The 18,808-nt window shown below is 37.2% G+C and overlaps 2 protein-coding genes across 2 annotated transcripts; one reads left to right on the plus strand and one right to left on the minus strand.

Annotated features, from left to right (window-relative positions):
* On the plus strand, positions 1-8,088 carry slc1a2a (solute carrier family 1 member 2a). Its single transcript, XM_038701512.1, has 10 exons — positions 1-133; positions 948-1,100; positions 2,413-2,663; positions 2,763-2,871; positions 3,448-3,574; positions 3,798-4,031; positions 4,575-4,769; positions 5,235-5,369; positions 6,703-6,913; positions 7,990-8,088. Exons 1-10 carry the CDS (start codon positions 4-6, stop codon positions 8,059-8,061), a joined length of 1,617 nt encoding a protein of 538 aa, XP_038557440.1. The 5' UTR covers positions 1-3; the 3' UTR covers positions 8,062-8,088.
* A 2,343-nt stretch (positions 8,089-10,431) lies between these two features.
* LOC119890312 (cell wall protein RBR3-like) lies at positions 10,432-14,412 on the minus strand. The gene is made up of 5 exons (XM_038701513.1): positions 14,215-14,412; positions 11,686-12,321; positions 11,547-11,585; positions 11,363-11,441; positions 10,432-11,270 (listed from the first exon to the last, which is right to left on the minus strand). The coding sequence occupies exons 1-5, from the start codon at positions 14,285-14,287 to the stop codon at positions 11,093-11,095; spliced, it is 1,005 nt and encodes a 334-aa protein (XP_038557441.1). The 5' UTR covers positions 14,288-14,412; the 3' UTR covers positions 10,432-11,092.
* Between the last annotated feature and the right edge of the window lie 4,396 nt (positions 14,413-18,808).

Consider the following 18,808-nt stretch of genomic DNA (forward strand, 5'->3'; position numbering starts at 1 on the left):
AAAATGCAGAAGCAAGTGGAGGTCAGGATGGACGAGAGCCACTTGGAGCCCACAGTGGACACTTCTGAGAGTGCATGTGGCAGTTTTTGTGATAAAATCATGAAAAACATGGTTCTAACCCTCACAATCCTTGGTAAGCTGTTGGTCCTGCTACTTCCCTCCACAATCCATCTTCCATTTTCTACTCCTGCTAGGTTGTTGCTGCGCTATCACATGTAAGGAGAGAAACACATTTATACCTACGGGCAATTAACTTTACCTGCCTGTCTTTGGACTCTGGAAGAAACCTGGAGCAACAATAGAAAATCCAGCCACATATGACGAATATATGCAATCTTTTCTCAGGAAAGCCCAGTTCTTTCAAATGTTCTTGCTGAGATGCAATAGTGCTTACCACAGAGCCACTGGTACTGCCCTATGTGACGCCAAACCCTTTTACTGCAGCTTTTTTTTTCAATATTAAAATAGCAGTCATTCAAAAGACAGAGTTTCATGAAATTGTGTCTCTGGGGTCATATTGCATTTAAATTACACTGTAAAACAATGAAGTGAGAAAGTCCATGTAATATTTCATTTGAATGTACAAGAGGCAAAGTAAACAAGGAAAATAATTTTTTCAACAGTTTTTTTCTACTAATCTCTTGAAAAAAAACATTCAGATCAAACTTATTTCTTGGTGTCATTATTTTAGTAACTGTTTTAACGTGAAACTTGAATAACCTTTTGAAGTTAAATGTTTTATTTGTCACATATGTATACAATTATCACAGTATCTACAGGCAACGACATGGAACTGTGACTCTCAGATGATATTTTTGATATTAATAAAGACTTTAATAAGTAAAAAGCGAGAGTTTCTTTGTCACAGATGTTAATGTATATTCTTATTTAAAATTTAGAATCTCGTGGCTCAATATCACCCGACTTGTGTTTTCTATCTTGCTCAGGTGTGTTTCTGGGTTCCATTGCTGGAATGCTGCTGCGGCACATATCTCCTCTCCCTCCTGATGTTATTATGATCATCGCCTTCCCTGGGGAGATCCTAATGAGGATGCTGAAGATGCTTATTTTGCCTCTTGTTGTTTCCAGTCTGGTCACAGGTGGGTGAGGTACAGTAGCTGCTGCAAATGTTCTGCTCAATTTGCCGGCAACTGGGGTCACATAGTGCGACTTGCTGCTATCTGGGAGTTGAGATGCAACAGGAAAGACAACAGAGTGGGCGTTTTTTTCAGGCAAACGGAAAAAAGCTATTTAAAATGCTTATTTTGTGTATAGACAAGACCTGTATGGAGGAGTGCAGATATGCAGTTTTGTTAGCTTTTTCTTGTAGAGTTGTTGTTTTTCCACCCTTGTTTTTAGAAAAAACATAAACCTCGTACTAGTCAAAACTAGGACTAAAAGTTCTGTTGATATACACTATATAGGCATAGTTTCATTAGGGTTTACGTGTAACATTTCCTCTAAAAACACATCAATGCAAATTAAAACCCTTCATTGGACTATAAGAAAACTGTGTTTTTCCTTTTAATTATGCGTTCCAGCCGCTTTATTTATTTTGTTATAGAGTCTACAGCATGTTGAAAAATCCCCCTTTACCAACTTGTTGTTTAGACACAATCCCTAATAACTGTTCATAGCTGTTAATCAACACATACAGCTAACTTGCTTGATTAAAAAGTAGAGACTTCAGCCACTTTTAGCTGCCAAGCCTAAGCTTTATGAATACATATACAGTAACAACATTATAACCTGAGATAATACTAAATCGTAATCATTTACCGTGATGATCTGCTGCACAAGTGATATTGAAGATATTGTCTATGGTACAGTGTGCAGACACATTTACAATAATCCCTCTCCTTATCATTGAGAGTGCAGAGTAGCACGTCATTGTTACAAATTCAATTAACCTCAGTAAACAATTCATATACCAAAAGACTACAGTTTTTCATCATGTGCTGTTCAGGAAGTAGAGGCTTCCAGTCCCTCCACTAGTCAACAGAGAAACAGAGTTACACTTGCTGTCACACTGGTTAATTAAACCCCAAACTCAAAAGATAAGTCCAATTGTCTAGCTAAGTACAAATGTGTAATTAATTTGAGTTTATGAAGAAGTTATCTCATTTTGGAAGCAATTCGTATGAAACCTTCCTGTACAGAATTTGTTTTTCCAATATATTTGAACAATATGTCCTCACAGACAGAACAGCCACAATCACAACACCACGTCTTATCTAAATGAGGCCAACCTTATATGTAGAGGTTTCACAATTGAAATGCTGCAAGCTGGTCTCACTGGAAAGAAAAGCAAATGTTTGGTGTGGGAAGTTATTTCATAACTTCAGTGCAACAATGCACATTTTAGGCTTGGACACTTATTTTATTTTCCTTTAAAACATACTATGCCAACAGGACTAGCTGGTCTGGATGCCAAATCCAGCGGCCGCTTAGGCACCAGGGCAATGGTGTACTACATGTCAACGACCGTGATTGCAGCCGTCCTGGGAGTGATCCTTGTGCTGCTCATCCATCCCGGGAATCCCAAGTTGAAAGCTAATCTCGGACAGGGAAAGAAGAACGACGAGGTGTCCAGCGTGGACGCTTTCTTTGATCTCATCCGAAATCTTTTCCCAGAGAACTTGGTGCAGGCTTGCTTTCAGCAGGTGGGAGTCGCACAGAACATTTTCACCCACCATATAAGGTCTGATTCATATATGTCAGTTGCCCCAACTGCTTGTTCTTTTTCTTTGCTTCTTGTGCAGATCCAGACAGTAACCACTAAAGTACCAGTGCCCACTAACAGAACTAAAGCGCCTCCACAGTTCACAGTCAAAAGGTCACTTCAGTTCAAGAGTGGGATGAATGTCCTGGGTAGGTGAAAAATTTGAAAATGCACCTACTGCAGAACAGAAAATAAATAGCAGTTGTTGAAGAAAAAAACATTGTTCTTTTTCATTATCAATTACATAATTAGAACTAGAAAAAACTAGAAAACTCTTTAAAAAATTTGCAATCTGCATTTGTATCAAGATATGTGTCAAAGATATATATTTAGTGACAGACAGCAAGATTTATTGAGTCAACTATTTTCATAAGAAAATATTTCTTGCAAATACATCTTGCAATAGTGCAAAACCATTTTGAAAATGATTGTATCCACGGCAAAAACAAATGACTTATTCCTTGACTCATGATGCAACTTCCTAGGGAAGTCAAAAACAAATCCTCCTTGGCAGATGTAACAATGAATTTCTTTTTTATAATTTACATCGTTACTACTTTCCATAAATGTTTTTTTTCCCCATAGTATTGCTAACACATACCAAAAACATTTCCATTTTCATTTGGCTTTCAACAAGTAATTAGGCCTCATTCTACGATATTAATTTCCTGTAAGACAGGTTTATCCAAGACTAGTTTAACATTACTGTTTTCTGTGTCTTACAGGTTTGATTGGATTCTTTGTTGCTTTTGGAGTTATTATGGGGAAAATGGGAGAAAGGGCCAAGCTGATGTTAGAGTTTTTCAATATCCTGAATGAGATAATTATGAAGCTTGTTGGCGCAATTATGTGGTAAGTGTTGTCCACTACAGGCATCGCACCACATTCACTGACACTGCCAAACTATTCCCCTGTTTTTTGTTCTCCACAAAAATGATACTGATGCAGAGCATCCCACAGCTAAAGTACACTATATTTCAATATATTTAAAATGCTAATAATATGCCTGCTGACATATGTGTATAACAACAAAAAAATAATCCTAATCACAAACATATCCTGTGTTTATCTTCAGGTACTCCCCTCTTGGTATTGCCTGCCTCATCTGTGGAAAGATCATCTCCATTGCTGACTTGGAGGTGGTTGCGAGGCAGTTGGGAATGTATATGGTCACCGTAATAGTGGGTCTCATCATCCATGGAGGCATCTTCCTTCCGCTGATATATTTTGTGATAGTAAAAGAAAACCCCTTCACGTTTTTCATGGGAATATTCCAAGCTTGGGTCACTGCACTTGGAACAGCGTCCAGGTATGACAGATCTCTGCCTTCATTCCTGTTTTATGTTTTTGAAAGATATTCTAGGATTCAGACTCTCTGACCCTGGTGAGCACAGTATGACTGTTATTTTGTGAATACTCTTCTTTCCCTTTTCATCCATGGTCTGTATGGTAAATAATATAAGTAATCTGTATTTCAAATGTTAACAATGAAGAAATCTTGCCAGCAGAGGCTTCTCGCTTTGCCTCCGTGTGGGATATTTTTCGTTCACTTGTTTTGTTAATGCCCCTCCTGAGGTGAGCTCAGTTCTCTCAAGAAGCAATGACTAATAAGAGACACAGCTGATTTGTCTACATTTTAACTAACAAATTAGTAATGTAATAAATCACCATAGTTCAGAGTTGGTTTATTTCATTAAGAAAAGAAGAACTGTGTAATTAACTTTAAACAGCAATTGCAAAGTCAAATGTGAACCAGTCAATTTAATTCTCAATAGACAGCAAGTTTTAAGTGCCAAACTGGTGCAAACTGAATCTCACAGCAAGCTGTTTGTTCCTGTTTTATTTGCTGCAGTGCTGGTACCTTGCCTGTCACATTCCGATGCTTAGAGGAGAACCTTGGCATCGACAAGAGAGTTACACGTTTTGTCCTCCCAGTGGGTGCCACCATCAACATGGACGGCACAGCACTTTATGAGGCTGTGGCTGCCATCTTCATCGCTCAGATGAATGGGATTGAGCTTGACTGGGGCCAGATTGTTACTGTCAGGTGAGAATGTGGCTACAGGGAGATGTCTCAATACATTTGGGAGGCAATAAATTAGCCAAATTCTTCTCGACAGGGTTTTAAATCTGCCTGTGGAAAAGAGTGACAGAAATTTTGGACATTTTATTTTCCCCCAAAAAATACTGGTGAAACATGCACACAGTGATTTGTTTCTAAGTACAGTAAATGTGTGTTTACTTTTGTTTATTTTACATATTTAAAAGAAAACTATAGTTTGGGAGTTATTTGGATATGTTTCTCACAATAAATTTCGTACGTAAGACAATTTTGGCTTTTCTTGATTATTGTTAGGCAGTGAAAATTCATGTACTTACTAGTTTGATTGGTTAGTCATTTAATTTGTGCTCATGCCATTGTTATTAGAAATACAGTGGCTGCATGTTGAAAGCGTATTGTGGCATGGCTATGCTGGAGCCTTATAGCCTGTGGAATTTGTTTCCTGTTTAGTATGACAGCCACCCTAGCCAGTGTTGGAGCAGCCAGTATCCCCAGTGCTGGACTTGTGACCATGCTTCTGATCCTCACGGCGGTGGGGCTGCCCACTCAGGACATCAGCCTCTTGGTCGCTGTTGACTGGCTACTGTAAGTGCAACATCAACACAAGTACTATAGCTCAGAACATACAGACACATTCCAATACCATGCAAGGGATGTGATTTTGGTTTCTTATCTTCAGATTTGTTGGTGTTTAAAAACCTTTGAGCTTCTTATTATCCAATAATAAGTATCCTAAAAGAACATAATTTATTTATCTAATTTGTTTAAGTTGTGTAGAGTGTTTATCTGATGTTTTTTACCCCCTAAAATTCTCTGAATAAGTAATAGTGACCACAGTAATTGTTGGACACAATCTGAAAAAAATTATATTTTCTTCCTGTGAAATGTGTCACACCACAACTGAGAAATCTGAATCATGTCCACTGGATATTTAATTGACAAGCACTTTTCCATGACAGCTTTGAAGCATAAATCTGTCCCCCATATTAACTTTTCTTCACTGCACTGTAATGCTGAAAACAGCTCACTTGCCTGGTTGTACAGTGACAACTTTTTGTTGCTTTACAGTCTTAATGTCGTAATTGGCATTTAAAATCAACCCAACTTGTTAACATCTTTTCATATCCAGTATTTATTTAATTTTCTAACTTTCAGTGTTTTTTTGCACTTATTTCCAGAACAGCATGTGTATGCACACATAATTGCTAAATGAGTTAATGTTATGTACATGTAATAATTTATACAATGTAGAGCTAGACCACAGCAGTGGCCAAAGTACCAAAACAGGTTTGGCTGGTGTGGCTCTTGACAAAGCAAGCATGTTCTACAGGTCTCTGTATGTTTTGGGGGGGGTGTAAACAACTCAACAAAACAATTGTCAACAACAGGCATGAGTTTAACTCTTCGTATGTCAACTCACTGAAATCTTTTTGTTGATTCAGAAACGTAACTAACATACAGTAACTACAGTGCATAATCAGTTTGCAAAAAGTAGTCTGTTGGCAGCAATACTAATATAACTCAGCTGGAAATTAAGCAGCGTGTGGCTATGTTGACACTTGGGCTACATGATTCTTACGAGAGGTAGAAACCCCATTTTACATTTTTAACAAATTATTTAACATTGAATAACTTTTAATAACATATCATAGTAATTCTCTTGTTTTATGCCCTGAGGCACTACTTATTCTGCAACTGTGTATTGCTGCTGAATATCACTGAAATTCTCTTCTCTTAATTGTGTATTTTGCTTTTATTATGAAATCCAAACCGCTTTTCTTTATCTTTTCTATTACTCACTACTTAAAATCAACATTAAAAAAGAATTTCAAAAGAAAAAAAAGCTTTCCAATGTTGTGTGCTGTCCCCTTTTTCTGTCATTAATTATTTTCGTCCATCTGTCCTCTTCAACTTCCAGGGATCGTTTCCGTACATCGGTTAATGTGGTTGGGGACTCCTATGGAGCAGGTATCGTGTACCACCTTTCCAAACACGAGCTTGACTCATTCGACTCCCAACAGACCAGGATGGAGGACTTTGAGATGGCAAAGACACAATCCTTCTTTGAAAATAACACCAACCAGAATGTATATGCTCACCACAACTCAATCTTGATAGACGACTGCAAGGTACATTTCACATTAACGGACATAGAGACTTGTATGTAGAGAATCCTCCCCAGCTCTGTGTCTGTGCTCTTTTCTTGTCTGTGTTTGTGTTTCTTTTGTATGTGACTTCTTATATTTGTGTATTTGTGTCTATGTTAATAGTAAATGTCATATTTTCATTGAAGAAAATGTTTTTAAAAGGGGTGAAAAAGCTAAATAAATATTTCTATATTTATTTATTCACCTGTTAATTATATGAAAAAGCAGTTTTTGTGATACCTGGTTCATCAAAAGCAAAGATTGTTATTTTTTATAGTTATTTATTTATTTAGTTTAAGTATCTGTTTTACTCTCATGAAATCCAAATGAAAGTGTCTATTTTTAAGCATAAACCATTCCAAATCCTTTGTCTTGTACACAGTTATATTGAACTTGTATTTTGTTGTGGTATGTATTTATTTTATTAAGATCTGTTCTTTTTTTGTCTACTTAATTGGACATGTATTTGTGGCAGCCCTGACCAAATTACAGTTTTCAATCATAGGCCATCTTTTGAAAGAGATTTTGTAGCCAGTGGTACATAAAAACTGCTGTTTCACCATTTTTCATCCAAATGCCTATCAAAGATCCTTTCCTATCAATATTGTAGCTAGCTTTCTAAACAAACAAGAGCAAATTGTTGTTATTTTTAGACAATTTCACTCATACAGTAGAATTCTGTTATTATTTTAGTGTCTATATAATGCAACTTTTTTTCTGACTCTAAAGTTGCATTCCGATTATTGAGGATTGTAATTCGGTTGGGCAGAGAATCCATAAAATATATGGCCAACTCTGAGAAACTATAATCATCCCTGGTTTCAGATAATCTTGTAACTGACAGACCACATTAACACATAAACAGCATCACTGTGTCATTGAATCAGTGTATGAGAAGATATGTATTTTATTGTTCGGGATTCACACAGTAAACTTCGCCCCCAAGGTCAATGGCCTGAATGTAATGAAGCAATGGCTTCTCTGCTCCCAACCATTGACAGTGTGTACATGACGGTGCCTTGGCCCCATAGTTAGATGTTCTTGATAATTGCTTTCAGGTCAACATGGGCAAAAATGGGAAGACCGCAGAGTTCTCTCTTGTTGAGGAGGGACCATGGAAATGCGAGTAAAGCAGATCCAGATGCTGCTGCGCCTTACCCTGAGTTCCAACAGTTTTTACTTTCTGACAACACAGCTATAAAAGAAAAATCACATAAAAAAAAAGAAGCTAGCAGAGTCACTGTACTGCAAGAATGAACAGTTGGTCAGTCATTTTCTGTTACCCAACTGGGTAGCTACTGGAGCAAACTACAGATGATTCACCAACTTGTATTAGATCTTGCATTTGCACACGAACTGTAATGAACTGCTGCATTCCATGCGCTTTGTGCAGAAGAATAAATCTTTCAGTTGACAACACTCAGGGCCTTACCTGGTGCTGCTGCAAGCTTCCTGTTCTGTCAACAAAAGAATTCTTCTATCTTGTGCAACATCTCGTTTGTATTGAAGCATTTTCTGATGATCAGCGGTTTTGCGTATGTGTGATATCTGATGTTCTGTCTTCTTATATCCAGAAATGTATTCAAGCTGGATTAATGAAAACATAAACTGAATTTTATGAAACAGTGCATTGTGTGGCATTATGATGTAAGTGCAGGATGGTTTAACACTGCATTACCTTTGACTGTTTGACTTATGGGATTACACCATGATGTCGCACACATGGTCAAGCCTAAGAAGCAAAGCTTAGGACTTAGACCATAAGAGGAGAGCATGTGTCCTCTAAATGTGGCAACAAACAGTACAGGATGTGTTGCAGAGAGCCGTAAAGAAAAAATAGAGAATGTGACTGGTGTCCTCACAGTTATTTATTTATTTATTTTTTCTACATACAGCATGTTCTTATGAGTGAAGCACTGAGTTTCTGTGTGTAGTAAAATATGCCTGTGTACTGAAATGTATGTGTGTTCATGTGTGTTTCTGAGAGCAAGAGAGGAAGATTAACAAGGAAATAAATTTGGAGGTTCAATGAGAGAGAAAAATGGGGGGGTCAGGGGCAATGGTTTCTCAAACTCTCAGCAGGCTAGTGCATTGCTCTGTGTTTTATTTCAACTGTTTATTTCTTTGCTATATGACAACCTTGCCTTGACAATGTCAACTGCAGAGTGCATGTGACGATTAACACATTTTTGGATAAAAGTTACCACTTTTTATTTCAATAGAATATTGGGACTCACAGTTTTGTAGAAGTACAGTTTCTCCACCTTCCAGCACGGCTCTCAGAGTGAGGATGGCTGGGCCTTCCTCAGCTAACTACGGATTTTTGTTTTTACACAGCATATTTAAATCAAAAGAACACACTTATAATTACATGTAGAGTAAATTAGCTATGGTCATGTCTGTTTATCAAGTGCACACTAAATTCTGCCTCCAGCACTCGCATAAATCAGAAGCCGTAACAACAAGGTCATTGGATGTTGGCTGAAAATGCACATGTTTTTGAGTTTAACTGCATGTAGCAACTCTGTTCAAACCTAGGTGAATACATGATTATTTATTTCTCTTTTTATATAAGCGACAGCTTATATATTCATGTTTAAAGTGCCTCCTTGCACTTTGTGTATATACTCTGCTTAGATAAAGTGTATAAATCAAATACATAGAATTTGACATTTTATTTCATTCATCAGAATTGTTTTTGCTATGCTAAAGGTTTCTGAAAAGACTATAACTATATGAATATTAGTTAGTTGTCTCAATAAGTTGTGAACTTAGGGTCATTTATTTACAAGCAATGCATTAAATGTATTTATTTCAAGAGAAACTACTGAGCTCCAAATGAGTGTCAGAGAAGAAAGCCCAATATTTCACTTTCACTTGTTTAAGGACTGAATGTTGTTATGGACTCATCCCATATTTGGGTATTTACGGTTATGTGTACATAAAGGCAGTTTTGTGTGTGTGGGATATTGGTTTTGGCACCTAGAGTATGTCTACATGTTGTCAGACCACTGCAAGCCATCCAGTGTTTGGCTCAACCAAAATGGAAGAGAGTCCTCCTCAGTGATTATCAGCATGTCCCTACCATGTCAACCCATTATCTATTAACTGAATACATCCATTTTCCATCTATTTCGTTTGTTATTGGGCCTTGATCTAAATAAGAATATGTTCCTAGTCAAATGGCCTAGTGTAGCAGGTGTTTTCTATCAACATGTGAAATTGTACACTCTTTAGATAATAAAACTTATATTTTCTATCTTTCTTTTTGATTCTGAGCACATATTGGTCCCAGAATTTATTCAACATTTTCCTTGTGTCTGACATTCATTGTAACGCAAAACTTCTTTTGACTTTGACTGACTAAATGCAAGCAAAATGAAATGCACTTGTTCTAAATAAACTATAATACTGCACAAAAATATTTGTCAGGCAAATGGACTGAAAGTGTGCAAATGTTTTAATACTTGTTTGTAAATATGAATGGAAACAAATAAATGTTTATTGATGAGCCTCCGTTGTGGTTTATTTTTCAGATAAGGGCAGATGTGATATGAACATTCAATAACAGCATATATATAACAGCTGTGTAGGGTGTTAAGAGAAGCTACTGAGTGAGTGGGCTGAGCACTGTTCAGTACAGAGCTCCCATAATGAATGTGGGCAAACAGAGCAGCTTAATGTAAATTACCATTCACAACATGGTCTTTAATAATATTATTACAAAGACATTTAAAATAATACTGTATGTATTTTAACTTGAAAAAAGACATTTTCACCAAACCACAGAATCACGGTCTTGTGTCCACTAACAGACCTGTGAGTAAATAAAAAAAAACACACTCTGTATAGGTTTTTCAGTTTGAAACAAATGGCATTGGTGCATCTTACCCGACCAGTTTGTATTTTACAGTTTAAAAAGTTTTGATATGACAATAAATACATTCTAAGTCCAAAATAAAGATATATGTGAAGAGTTTTTGAGTCCGCTGGAAAACCCCGGTTCTCCTTCAGACTGGGCTCAGAGCTATGAAAGTCCAAAGAATATTTTTGCTCAATAGCCCTAACAGATTTGATCCTCTAATCAAATTCCTCTGTTTCAAACACAGTCTTGTGGCTCTGAGATGAGTCTGAAGCTTCTAGAGAGTATGTTTCTCAACGTCAGTGTGATGAATATTTCTGTGGAAGCTCATCAAGAGCGATGACTGTGTATTCTGCCGCCTTTCCATTCTCTCTGGGATTGTCTTTGTACAGGAACGTCTCCATCTCTTGCTCCCTCTGCTGGTTCGAGGAGTTTGTTTTGGTCTCTAGCTGAGATGCCTGATTTGGTCCATACCACCTGTAAAATAAGGAACAGTTAGAATTTTATTCTATGCTAATAAATTTATATTCAAAAATGTTTTTCACATTTTTCAGATTTTAAAGTCTCACTTGTCTCTGGTAGCGATGGCAACGGAGAGTATTACCAGTGCTGCAACACCAGCAATAAAACCAACAACAATGATCCAACCTGGAGATATGGGAGAGTAGGAGTTAATAATATGGACTATCTTAAGCAAGAGTTTAATCATCCAGAAATCAATTATTTGTTGAATGCATTTTTTGCTGGACTCGCCTGGTGTACTGTTCTGGGGTGATGCAGGATTGACAGGTTCTTGAACAGAAAAACACATACATGAACCTTTCCATAAACAATCACTAAAGACAATGTGATTGCAATTATATGACTATTAGGGCAAGTCTAGGGTATTTACCATTATTGGGTGGTAAGTTCTGCAAACTGCGTTGCTTTCCAGATGACACTGGTATTTCTGGTCCTTCACTTTCTTCAAAGATTTGTGGGACAGCCATGGAGGTTGAGGATGCAGTGCTAGTTTCTGTGTTGGAGCTAGAGGTCATACTGGAGCTTGTATCAGGGTTCTGTTCCAGCATCGCTTCACCCCCAGACCCTAAATCAGAACTGTCAAAGCTGTTGACAGCGGGGTCAATAGTTTGAAAGGCTGAGATGTGGTCTGGGGTGACACTTGACTGTGGCATTGATGAAGAGGTAAAACTAGACTGAGTGCTTTGGGTGGTAGATGAATCTGAAGTGTAGTCATCAGTGTTCCTTGGCAACACTGTGGAGGTAGAGCTCTGTGCATGTGAAACATGAGTTGCATAGTGTTCGCCTCCATGATGGAGTAACATGAAGGTCATGGAATAGTCACTGTTGTCCCCTGTAGCACTGCCCTCAATCAGGTCACTCTTTTTGGAGTCAGAGAATGGCTGCTGTGATTCTTGAATGGTTGTGTTTCTTTTGGGGGATTCAGTTGTGGGAAGAATGAGAAACTCGTCCATCATCGCCTCTTGGAGAACATCATCCTCAGCTTTGGTGGGGATCTGGTTAACATCTAGGACAAAGAGAGTTGGAAAAATCCAAAGGTCACCTTATGTGTTTAACTACCAGCCCGGACATGAATGGAAAGAAATGTTAATATTTGTTGATGTATTACAAAAGGACTGGGCTGACATACTTTGGCCCAGATTCTTGCATAAACTTGTGTTGTGTTCTTTGAGGTGTGGCGAGAAACAGTAATGATAAACCTGGATGACTAATTGTCTATGAGTGGGTTAACAAAAGAGGCAGTCTCATAAAAGCAGAGCACACCGCACTTTTGACACACCCAGTACAGCAGAGCAAACCCTGACTGTTCTTTTTCTCTGTTTTAGCTGGAATGAAGTCATTGTCAGGCATCTCTGCCATTAAGGAGCAGGAAGCTAGAGGATACATTAGGTAGTATGCTTTATCATATAATTAATGCAAACATTCTATGTTTTTGGACTTTTTCAAATCAGTGTTGATTTGTTCTATGTCATAGCATATTACCATAACCAGTGGTGGAAAGAAAGAATTTTTATCATTTAACATGTACAATTATTGTACTTAAGTGCAGTTTTGAGGTACTTTTACTTTACTTTAGTATTTCCATTTTATGCGACTATGCCCTACCCCACTACATTTCAGTAGGAAATATTGTGCTTTTTATCTGACAGCTACTTACTTTTCAGAATAATATTTTCTATTAACAAAACATATACGATAAGCGTGCAAAATACATTACATTGTTAAAGAATAAACTATTGGTTTCCAACCTTTTTGGCATTTTTTACTTCTTACAAAAAACAATGTCTGTGGGTTTAGTTATCTATAAGTTGTTAGCACCAAATAAATATTTTCAACAATGGTTTGATTTAAAATACTTTTTATGGCCCAGATTTATCCTGTGACTTCCGTAGGGGCCCAACCCCTAGGTTGGGAACTACTGGTCTAAGGTAACGGTTTATAAAGTTGCCGCTAAAGTTGCGGGAAACTAACTGCAGGTCAGCAATCTACAGTAAAATGCTACACATTGATCCAACAAGATTAACAATCTAATAATATTATGTACAATTATTTCAGTCACGTTGACAATTTTTTCTGCGGAACAATCTGATAACACTTAAGTACTTATACTTAAGTAGTATTTGAAATACTTGCCTTATACTTTGTATTGAGTATTTTTTCATTGTGTTATTGATACTTTTACTTAAGTAAATGGTCAGACTACTTTTTCCACAACTGACCACAATAAGAATAATCTGTTAGATCTTTCAGAAAAGCCGATTTTTTAAAATTACAAAAAGGCCTAAGAATCAAATCACACATCTCCACTCTCCATTTCTGCCCAGTCATGTTCAGCTCCAGTGTTTCCTATGAAGTTACCAGCTGCCCAGACTTGTGTAACAGCACTTTGCTGATCTTTGGTTTCACCTTACTGAAGACATAAGCATTAATGCACCTCCTGAATCAGCTCAAAAGAGTTTACAAAGATCTCTGTGTGTGTAATCTGGAGATGTCAGTGAAACCTATGCACCAGCAATGAAATACTACTCTGGCATTCTTACAGAGAAAGTTAGACCTGAAACACAAAGAGCATCTTAGGTGGATGCTGACTCACTGAGTAAGTAAAAGGACATCATGGGAATTATTGAAATTTCAGAGGTCTGAGGTCTATAGGAGAATGATTGTTTTTGTCAGGCTGCAAATGCCATGACGATGACAAGTTATGAGATTGAAAAAGTTTGCCCAAGTATTTATTTGACCACCTATGAATACCTTACATGATGTTATAAGCATAAACAAAATCTACCTGGATTTGGATCTTTAATCACATAAAATCACAAAGCTACTCAGAAAAATAGAAAGTGTTAAAGTGTTTCACACAGAATGTGAAAGACAGATAAAAAACAGCATTTTCACTTACTGTCAATAGGTGTCGAGTGGACAACCGCAAGAAGTCCAAGAATCACTCCCAAAAGAAGATTCTTCATCTTCATACCAGAAACTTGTGATGGAGCAGTGGACTAAAACTCTTAGTGAGCTGGACCTATTTGGCACACTGAACTGATAATTTGAAGCAGATGAATCATGCCATGGCTTTTATACAGCAGGTAGGTGGTGTTACATCAGCATGGCTGGTGACACAGAAACACATACAGGAGGGCTGGCCCACGTGTGAACAAACCCTCTTCCTCACACACTTTCTCACACTTTTTTATTTCCTCATGAAACACAAAAATTTTAAATCCAGTTGTTCAGGAAGTGACTTTGTTTTAAGATTCTTCTTGCTGGAAGAAAAATTTACCACCAATTACTTAGGAAATATGGCTGAATGGTCTCATTTACCACCAAGTTTATGGGGTTTTTTTCAGTTTCTTCAAGGGGTCAAGGTCAAGGGTATCTTTAGAGGGGCAATTTGTTGTACTGCCAGCAGTCACTACACAAAAAACAGACAATACACAATAAATTCATATTAAAAAAATCACACTGAGTTATTTAAAAGGCCAATGGCAACAGGGACAGTGATTATTCTACTGCTTAACTTAGATACATCTTGTAAGTGACCACACTCAAAAACTCAAAAAGCAGTGTTCCTAGCAAACATGGGATTAAAATAGGTTGGATGTAAAGTGATAAAATAAAATCTCAGCTGTAATATCTGACTGATTAATGTCTAAAAGGCCAAAGATTGTGGAATGTAGATGTTATATTCATATTGTAAGTAATAGTTACACACACACACATATATATATATATATATATATATATATACAAACTTAAGAAAAGACCTGTTGGCTAACAGTTTGGAAAATGCATTGGAAAAAGATCTTGGATGGAGATTAGATAACTTTTGTGCAGTTCTGAAGATGCATGAAACAACACATCCTTTTTCATTACTTATCATTCTTATCACCCACATTCCCATGTCACAGGAGAAACCATGGGTTTCAACAAAACAAGAATCTAGATTTTTGGTCTTTGACCTCACCAGATAGACCACCAGTCTGGCTCAGTATTATCTCCCTGCAGGCAGTGTGTGTTGTGATTTACCGGTTGATGCAAATTGATGAATCACTGCAGAGCTTCATCCTCAGGCTTTTTGGCACTTTCATGAATTTGCGACAGTCATCATGAATTACTCAGCATGCGTGGGTAAGCGCTTGTCCAGTCTTGCGCTCCACACCCAGAAAAGGATAATTTTTTGTTAAGAGTGGAGACTCTAAATTGCCCTTAGGTGTGAATGTGTGTGAACGGTTGTTTGTCAGCCCTGTGAATGGCGACTTGTCTGGGGTGTACCCCGCCTCTAGACCGATGTCGGCTGGGATTGGCTCCAGCCCCCCCGCAACCCTGAACAGATAAACTGCTGAAGATGATGAATGGATGGATGGATGTTAAGAGTGGAATTTTGCAATGTCAACTATCAAGCATGTAAAAGTCAGCTTTCACCAGCTAGACACTGCTGGTGATTCAGTATTCAAATGATTCTCACAGTGTGGTTGTACAGTGATTGTTTAGGTAATAGGAGACACATCATGTTATGGGACATTAAATCCTATGAGGTAAAAGGTGGGTAAGTTATTGTCATTTTTGAAAAATTATTTTAATATAGGTCCAAAAGGTCAAACATTTGCATTATTATTCCTCTTAGAATGTTGCCCTTTGAACACTTAACAAAACCTGTATTTTTGGTGGAAATTGTAGTCAGGATTTTGGAGCAGTAAAACAGTAGATTGAGGGAAAGGCTGAGATATATGTATAAGGCTAACAGGCTATGTTTTTCATCCTCCTGTAAACTTCAGTGGCTTTTCAACTACCATGAAGTTGAATCAATAATGACTTAATTTTCTTTCTTTTTTTCCCGATTTTTCTTTGTTTTGAGATGTGAGATGGGGTTTTTCCCTTAGGTTGAACATTGTTCAATTTTCAAAAGCAAGCCTTGATACAAAGCAGTGAACTCTCGGGTGGTGTAAGATTTGTCTTCCAGTGTACACCAGTAAATTTAAATCTTGAAAATTGAAGCAGGCTGATGGTCAAAACATGAACACAAGCACTTGCTGGCTCACTGCTGGCTCACACATGAAATAAAGTTTTGGGGGAGGAAAAACAGCATTGTTGATTGCTTAACAAATATTCAATTTTGACCATATCAATGAGATGTCAAAAGGAAATACAAACCCAAACAGGGATAAAGTAATGTTTCAATACTTCCAAATGGAATTATTAGATTCACTGGAAGTTTTGGAACGTTGATGCATCATTGTTTACCAAAATAATCCTGTATATATATAATCTTGTGTGTATCCCTATGTAATCTGAATTAAAACCATAATTGTACATTTTTACATCAAGTATTTAGTCTTTATTTGTTCAATTAAAAATCAGGGTCAACACAACACACAATGATGAGATGATTGAGACAATAAATATGGGGAGAAAGAAAGTGGTGGCACACAGAGTCTTCCCCAATACAATATCCACCAAAATCAATGGTTTTGTCTGAAATCATTTCCCATTTCCGTCAGTGGTGAATCTCTGTCCAGTAAATTGAATTTTCTTTTAAAGTTTAGCTGTACGGTAAAACATCATGAAAAATAATGAGTAAACAGTCTGACACATTACTGTAGCTGAAAAAATACTGGTTCATCATCACTTGGCCATTGTTGTGTTTTATATAATATGTATATATACCCCTATTTTTCACCTACTCGTACATATTAGTTCTATGTTTGCTTTAACTTATCATTTTGTGTCCTTGTTAAACTGGCTTCATATTCCTTGTATTTTTACACATATAAAGCAATAAAGCTGATTTGATTGTGATTGTTTAACCTGCACTTGTGTTTACTCTGCTTTGACACTGGCTGCACGGCATTTGAACTTCCTAGTTTGCCCCATATTGCATGGCAGCAAAGGGAGGGAAAACAGTGTAACCAGTGCAGGTGGCAAGTATTGTATTAATTTAGTTAGTTGATGATCAAACAGCAGTAGGTAGTGTTTAAGCAGAGTTGTCCAGAGGTGTTTTAGAAAAGGGAAAGTGTATAACATTTTATTTCACCATATTACAGTGTGCAGACATCATTAAAACCAAGGTTTGAATTAATCATAATAAATGTTGCGACACGGGCAAAATCATATTTGGGTCCAGACATGTTAACTACTTTTGACTTTTTATCTATTTTACTGTTAGGCTACATGTGCTTCTTGCTGCCCAAGCCACCAGATCAGATTGTCTAGTTTGAGACTCACCCACTGTATCTCCACGGTGCCAACTATTTAAGTGAGTGAGCAAAACATGAAACTAAACATGGCAGGAAATTAGTTTTAAATTTGCCACTCCTTTTCAGTTGTATGTTAATTATGCCGCACATAAGTATGATACCTGGGATGGGCCTATTTCAACATGTCAAATTTGAAGTTGCTTCCTCAGAATACTCAAAGGGTTTTTTACAGTTACCCTTTCCCATACACAATATGACATGGAGTCTATCCAACAGGAAACTAAGTAAAGCTGTGAGGAGTGGCTGTCTGAACCATCCTTCACACCAACAGATTACCTGTTCAGACTAGATGTACAGGTTCTCATTAAATAGACGTGTTTTACATTCATGACTTGAATAAAATCACATTCATGGTGGTGGATTTAGGAAAATAGGGGCACAGGGGATTACTTAAAGGAACACACTGCATGCAATATGAAATCATGTAAATGGTTATTCCTGCATTCTTTTCCCTATCACATACTTTTCCATTAGTACTACAGCTCTATGCCTTATACTGTAACAATATGACATGTATGATTTATGTTTATTATCTGGCTCTTGCCTGTATTGAATAGCTACTAATTTTTGCTTGCATATCTTAGTTTATCTATATATCTACAGTATGTTGTCTTCATTTAAACTTGTAGTTTGCAATGTGTGTACATTGAGAACTACTGATGGCAAGAGTAAATAGTTACTGGCCAAAAATCATTGAATTTATTGAAGTTTACTAGGTACATCACAGTCTGATGTAGGTTCATCAATGAATCAGCTTTGACAGACACACAAAAAAAATCTGGGATCTATGGCTGCCGCAGGACTGTAATAAGCATGGCCAAAATGACTGTCTGGAATACCTGTCTACCTGCTTACCTGCCTACCTGCGAGGAGTGGCTTTGGAGGGAAGGCTAAAGGGAGGGATGACATTTTTTTCAGTTGGATACTTAAAAAAAAAAAATTGTAGCTGTCTTTTGCTAGTTTTTCCAATGTTGCCTACCCTAGCTTTAAGTTAGTTAGATATGATGGTATAAAAGTAAAGAGATGCAGTATGTTGAACAAACCATATGATGTTGTTTGGAAAGGAGAATTAGTAATCATGTTAGACATCTAGTACTGTAATCCGTTTAGATCTGTGCTGGCAGCGGGGTGATGTGAAAAACCAAGCAAGCCATAAAACAGAGCCGTGGAGGCTTAATAGGTCATAATACAGGACTAAACACAGCTTAAATGTTGAAAGCTGACAATGGAAGGTATCCA

The sequence above is a fragment of the Micropterus salmoides genome, unplaced genomic scaffold (genome assembly GCF_014851395.1).
Source record: "Micropterus salmoides isolate LMB-PRFRI ecotype aquatic unplaced genomic scaffold, ASM1485139v1 Ms_hic_scaffold_6, whole genome shotgun sequence".
Taxonomy (NCBI): domain Eukaryota; kingdom Metazoa; phylum Chordata; class Actinopteri; order Centrarchiformes; family Centrarchidae; genus Micropterus; species Micropterus salmoides.